Below are 6570 nucleotides of genomic sequence, written 5' to 3'. Positions count from 1 at the left end.
CTGTAGCGTGGTTGGCAGATGATGGACTGATTTCAAACATTATTAGTTGTCTTACACTTTTATCCATTAATTTATAGTTTTTCTTATATATTTTAAAATAAAATATATTTATTAATAATACATTTATTTAATTATTAAAAAATAATAATAAACAAAACGAAGTAATAATCATTAATAAAAAATTCAAGGTTGTTTATAAGTTTATCCAAAATAATTTACACGATTACAGACTTATTCTTTGCCAATCATGTACACACCTTATTTTTATATTAGGGTTGGTTTGCTAAATCATTATCTGATGTATATGCTATCTACAAGTGAATTGAATCTGTTTCACATTGAATATATAGTTTTGGCTCCTTTGTCATGAATTTAAAGCATATTTCCATAAACGTATCTTTGTAAATACTCTGACCACTGGATCAACCATTTCCAACTTTGAAGAAGGCAGTTAAAGCTTCCTATGAACTTGTGTGAACATTTAGCATCAACAATACTTGAATTCGTTGAAGCACTCTGCATATCTATCAAGCGTTGCTTTCGTTATGTGCATATTCATTAGTGTTTTTGCAGAGAATCAACAAAATTGGGATCGGAATCGAAAACAACACCGACGTCAACGCTTCGACTCAACCTGCAAAATTTTCGGAAGAAAGCATCACTCAACACATCAACAACAACACATCCGAGAAGAACCGACTTCTTGAATCAGTAAGCTTCAAATCCATCGCAACACTGACATCGGAGCAACGTAATGATCTCTACATATATCAACGGACGCCTCATCTTCAATGGAACACGACTTTTGCATCGGATTGTGACGACACCTTGCAACATCACATCTTCGAAGGAGCATGTCTCATAACTTTCATCATCTTCAGCATCACACAGCAATCACCTCTTCATCGGTAACAATTTCTTGCACTACAGGAAAAAAGGCCTCCTGCCACGCCCAGAAAACCGAGGCTATATGCAAAATAACCGTGGCGTAACGCTGAGGCCACGGTTTGGCCATGGAAATCCAACTGTGGAGTATACGGCCGTGGCCTAAAGTAAAGTCCACGATTTTTTGGTATAGACCACGCCTTTTTTACAACCGTGGCTCTTTTAGGCCACGGTTTAGGTAGTTTGATTAAGGCCGCGGTTTGTACTTGCCATGACTTAAAAACTGTGGCCATATGGTAAAGCCACGGTTTCAATTTAACGTTTAACATACCGTTTTGGTTTAAGATATAGCCACGCTTTGGTTATGACCACAAATTTAAAACCGTGGTTATATGTTATGAATTCTAAACCATTTATCTTGCCACACTTTAATATAAATTTAATGTAAATAAATTTAGTGGCTTGTATTAATCCAACACACCAATCACTTGCGCCAATTTTAAAGAATTTAAAATTTGATTACTATAATTTTATGAATACAAATTATTTTATTGTCTACACATCAATGACAATAGCATCAGTATATGATTGACTAAGTACATTATATATCTAATAAACCTGAACCAAAACTAAATATAAAAACTTGAGTGACAAAGACTTTAGATATGCAGAAGACGTAGTTTAAAACTTGAGTGACAAAGACTTTCGTGATGAAATCACTCAATTCCCCACTAAATTCCACCCCTGTAGGACCACCTCCAATAACCACACAGTACATAAGACGTTTCTTTTCTTCTTCAGATATGCCTGTTAAAATGAAATTTTTTTAGCTTGGCCTTCAGAAAACAATTGAAAACTGCATGATTATTATAAACTAGTATGGATATGAAGCACCAACCTGGATTTTCAGAAAGCATCAGGATATATGAAGCACCAACTTGCTTATCATTTTGATTACAGGTAACAAGCCGGTGACTGCAGTGAATCATGATCTGAAACCAGAATATATATTTTCATATTTGAAAAATAAAATGAAGATGAAACTTTAATATATTCTAGAAGGAATACCTTCACATGTTGTATAACCATCACCCTTATATTCAAATTTATATAAAGTTATTTCTTCCAATAACAGGGCAGCAATGATGTTTACAAGTTTGATGTTAGAAGAGTAAGGCCAATCATTTACTTTTTAACTAAGGGCTGAACTAGTCCTTCCATTAACTAAATTATTGTAATTTCCTAGGACTAATTTCCAGACTACTAATTAAATCTAACATAAACCGCAAAACATTAGCTACAGAAGCGATCAAGGAAAAACTAAAGTCAAGTTTAAAAATAATATATCAAATCACACTTGATTATGAGTTGATTTATTATTTTGAGAATGCCTTGATATTGGTGTTTGTAATTTTTGAATTTGAGAATACAACTTATACATTCATGGATTACTTTCTGTAGCATCTTAAATAGCTCAAAAGTTGGTTCACTTTCTGCATTCTTCCTAAAATCACAGTCCTATATGTTTCTCAAACAAGAGATAAAAAGAAAATTTTCATATTTTATAAAACAAAGAACATAGAACTTAAACAAAACCATACCATAAATAGTAGAGAACAAGCCTAAAGCAAAAAATTATAAGCAATCACAGTCCTATTAAGAATAGAAGCAATATGAGGAGAGCTATAAGTGAAACCTCATCAGCCGTTAAGAGAAGAACATCACTCATTCTCAGACGAAGTCGATGCTCCCACTATCATACCTTTAACACAACAACAAGGATATTCAACTTCATATTCATCAACTTCAGAAACAAAACAAATCATTAAAGAAAATGGTATTAGAGATTAAGCTTAGAAGAATATATGAATATGGAAAAAGGGACAGACCACAAGGATATTCTTTATTTCTCCTCCACTGAATCTCTATGTGATCACCAAGATGCAAATTATGTAAACAATCAGAGATATGAAGATCATTCGATATACACATTCCAAAAGCATATATGTCAACCAAAATAGAACTTGTTAGTTATGATCGACTTATTTAAACTCTTCTACTGGTTTACATACCTACGCAGTGAACATCATTCGATCTGCGGAGAATTGCAGCGAGGCCAAGATCATCGATTTTGACTTCTCCTTGGTTACCATTGATGAAAATGTTATCACATTTGAGATCTCTATGGATGACAGGAGGATCCTGGCTATGGAGATAAAGGAGACCTTCCAAAATCTGTCTGCACCAATGCTTAACAGCTCTTATGTTAACTCTTTTATGTTTAAGTCTGTATCTGCATAGACATGACAATAAATATAAGCACACTATATTTTTGGAAAACGTAGAAGTCGAACCCCAAGTTATATGAAATATGTAAGGAAATTATATATATGGTTAACACTGAAACCAAGTAAATTAATTAATTCATCACAATAAGCATAGTGGTGTCGGATCATATAGGTCGGATCTGTAACACAAAAGCAAAAGCATATTCTTTCAGTTATTGATTTCTCCTTTTAGTGTCTACGCACTTGTGCAAATTTTTACGAATCTTAATTTTTACCAACCTTAATTTTTACGAATCTTAGTTTTTACCATCCTTTTTTTTGTTGGATTCCATGCTCGCGGAAAGAAGTTCAAGAGGATAACATGAAAGAAGCACAAAAATAAATATACCGTAAACACAAGCTTAAGATGATAAGTTGGTGGGTGGACTTGAACGAGTAAATTTTTTATGGAGAACTTGTTTTCATTAGACAAGTGAGAAAGAACACTCACCGAAGCAAAATGGTTAACATCTCGATGGTGAGCCTCATCGGCACGAATGACTGTTATAACATCTTTCAATTTGGCATCCTTGGGAAGCCTCCAATAGTCAATTGCAATGGCAGGAGCCAGAACATTTTCAACTGCACCACTATTAATGTCTTTTAAATACTCGGTGTAGGAATGTATAGCTTCCTCCTCAAGGTACCCAACAACTCTATGAGCCAGCTTTGGGGAGAGTATGTAAACCACAAAGAATGCATTGAAGAAAACTCCCTGTACAGCAAGAACCAGCAGTCTTTCAAACACAGGATCACTACAGGAAATTTTGTAATAACTAGGCTAATATATGAAAACTATTGTATATTTGTTTCACTTATCTTACCTCGCAATTGTAAAAAAGATAGCGCCTCTTCCACAATCACAAGCTTTGCGGTAGTTGTAAAGAGCCAATGTTGTTTCTACCACATCTTGAGTCTCAAAAAAGACAAGTTTACACTGATTTATTTCCTGCAAAATATATGATTTTAGCAACATAAAACTATGTAACAGACACTATTGGTAAAAGGATTGTGGAAGTCAAAAAAGAATAAAGAGAAATTGAAGGATCAAACTTAAAATGAAAGCAAGTGTTGAAAGTGTACTAACGAGATTTAGTGGGAATACCTTCCACTGGGTTAGGATTACAACAGGCTCAAAATTTAGAAGACAAGGGTACAAATTTATAGGGTTTAATGTGCCAGATGTAATCACAACAGACTGAAATCGCTCAAGAACATGTCTTATGGCAAGAGATGCATCATGGCAACAAAGCTGAAATGTCATCGGTAAAGAAAAATTAGAAACATATATACTAGAAACATTGAAAATATACAAATCTCGCATAGAATAAAACTAACTTAAATGATTAAACAATAATGAAGTAAATACAAATCAAAACATCAGTGCTAACAAATCCTGAGAAAAGGGTTAGCAGCAAATCAAAGAAACCATAGAATTAGAATGTCTAAAAAAGGATCATTTAAGAACTTTAATGCTAGAGTACCATTGTTGATGTAATCATCAAAGAAACCTCGGCGATTATCTCGGCAGATACTACTCCAGTTTCTTCTCGAAGTTCTCTAATCGCAACAGATTTCCGTTCTTCACCGTCTTCAATGCCACCCTGAGAACTCCAAAAGTACAACCAACTTTAGCAGAAAATTTTAACACCATTACTAGAAGGAGAAGAAGAAGTATTGAATATAGAAATCAAAGAAGAAGCAAGAAGAAGCTGAAGAATATGGACGCTTAATATTACCTCATCTCCGGCCTTCTCAATCTGCAATCTCGTGCATCGCTCCAGGTAAACCCTTGAACTCTTTGACTATTCATATTACCACCGTGAAGATCGATATCTCCTATTTCCTTCCCCCATGGCCTCGTTCTCTATGTCATCACCGTCTGTGTTTAATTTGATTTTTGGTTAGATCTAGGGTTTCCTTGTTGGCCCGATTATAAGAATATGAGAGAGAATCAAAGCAAAATGAGGAGATTTTCGTACTCAGGGGAATGTAACGATTAGGTTAGAGGTTTCAATCAGAGGTTTTGACCTCTGGCCGTCGCAGTCGCCGCCATATGGCGATTTCCGGCCACCGTGTGTTGCTGGAAAATCATTTTGAATTTTCTTTTGGTCGTGAACAATATGAAGAGAGAAAGTCAGAATGAGAGGGGGAGAGTAAAAATTAGGTTAAAATGAGAACTTGTATTTATATTTTTAATGTTTTTTAATTAAAAAATATTATAAAAGAAATTAATTAAGAAGAGGGAAACGAAAAGAAAAGAGGGAAAAAATGGGCGGGACTAATTTTTTGGATTTGGGTCATAGTTTTTAGTCAAAATCATAAGGCCGCAGTTTTCCTTTGTGGCTTAAAATATCCGCAGTTGTATAACCGTGGCAATTAAAGTAAAGGCCACAGTTTCATATTCCAGATCCAATATTTTATAACATAATTCTACGTTTTTAAAATCATGGCCAAATCATATATGTGGCCACAGTTTCTGAGCTGTGGGAAATTTTAGTGTGGCCGTAGGCCAAATTTCTAGTAGTGTTGCTTTTACCCCTTCTGATTGGTGTTGAATCTGCGCATTGCCGTTTCGCTTTGCTGTTTGGAATATTGTTAGATCTCATGGTTGTGTCTATTCTATGCTATAGTTTGTTGTTGCTATGCTTGTTTCTTGATTGTGTTCCATTTGAGTGTCAATTTGAAATTTGTGAGAGTAGAAGGAGAGTTAATTGTCTGATGTTGAAAGTAGAAAGAACAGAGAGAGTAAATTGAGAAACAAAGTTTTCACGTGAAGAGAGATGAAAAAAAGGGGCGGACTCCACATCATGCTTTTAAGGTTTATTTTAGTTTGTGGGTTTATGTGTCCCAAGCCCAACCGAGGCTCACCGTTATACACCTCTCTGTTGAACTCACCCCCCTCTGGATGAACTTTAATTTTTGGGTCAAGCGCCCACCTTTTAAATTGCACCCCCATTTTCACTATGTTCGTAGCCCATTATTATTTGTTTTAATTTTTAGGTTTAATATTTTTGTCCTATTCCTAAAAAAATTTCATATTGCAAAAATTATAAAAAAAACATTCAGAATCAAAAAACAACTTTTACAAATAATACGATGGGTGAGTTTAAAATTCGGCACATCTTCGAATTGGTCGACTCTTGATGTCGCACCAATCAATTATTCAAAACACAATTTAAACTCATGCGAATTGGTTTAGGCCTAGAGCGATAATCGAGTGTTATCGCTAAAAATGCGGTAATTGAATAAAGTCAAATTTCTTCGCCTCGAGCGAATTAATTCTGATAAAGATCACGATTCTTTATCAAGACTCAATCAAACAATTAACTCACCTCCCTTTTAGTCTTAGTTTTTT

At 34.6% G+C, this 6570-nt stretch overlaps 1 protein-coding gene and 1 long non-coding RNA gene across 2 annotated transcripts; both read right to left on the bottom strand.

The window, feature by feature from the left end:
• Positions 1-1413: 1413 nt before the first annotated feature.
• Positions 1414-2953, bottom strand: LOC131594865 (uncharacterized). Its single transcript, XR_009281573.1, has 4 exons — positions 2775-2953; positions 2582-2647; positions 1784-1877; positions 1414-1692 (listed from the first exon to the last, which is right to left on the bottom strand). It is a non-coding gene; the product is annotated as an uncharacterized LOC131594865 (long non-coding RNA).
• A 747-nt stretch (positions 2954-3700) lies between these two features.
• Positions 3701-5387, bottom strand: LOC131594864 (general transcription and DNA repair factor IIH helicase subunit XPD-like). The gene is made up of 5 exons (XM_058867068.1): positions 4952-5387; positions 4697-4816; positions 4318-4464; positions 4037-4161; positions 3701-3927 (listed from the first exon to the last, which is right to left on the bottom strand). Exons 2-5 carry the CDS (start codon positions 4712-4714, stop codon positions 3816-3818), a joined length of 402 nt encoding a protein of 133 aa, XP_058723051.1. The 5' UTR covers positions 4715-4816; positions 4952-5387; the 3' UTR covers positions 3701-3815.
• Between the last annotated feature and the right edge of the window lie 1183 nt (positions 5388-6570).

Source organism: Vicia villosa, linkage group LG4, assembly GCF_029867415.1.
Source record: "Vicia villosa cultivar HV-30 ecotype Madison, WI linkage group LG4, Vvil1.0, whole genome shotgun sequence".
In the NCBI taxonomy this organism is placed as follows: Eukaryota; Viridiplantae; Streptophyta; class Magnoliopsida; order Fabales; family Fabaceae; genus Vicia; species Vicia villosa.
Note: the sequence above shows the minus strand (reverse complement) of the source record. Positions and strands in the feature narration are given on the sequence as shown.

What these genes read in the sequence shown, in the direction of transcription:
- LOC131594864 (XM_058867068.1), bottom strand. An exon ending in TAATCCTAACCCAGTGGAAG is followed by an intron (nt 4,162 to 4,317) that starts GTATTCCCACTA and finishes TATATTTTGCAG; the next exon opens with GAAATAAATCAGTGTAAACT. An exon ending in ATCTTTTTTACAATTGCGAG is followed by an intron (nt 3,928 to 4,036) that starts GTAAGATAAGTG and finishes CTTGCTGTACAG; the next exon opens with GGAGTTTTCTTCAATGCATT.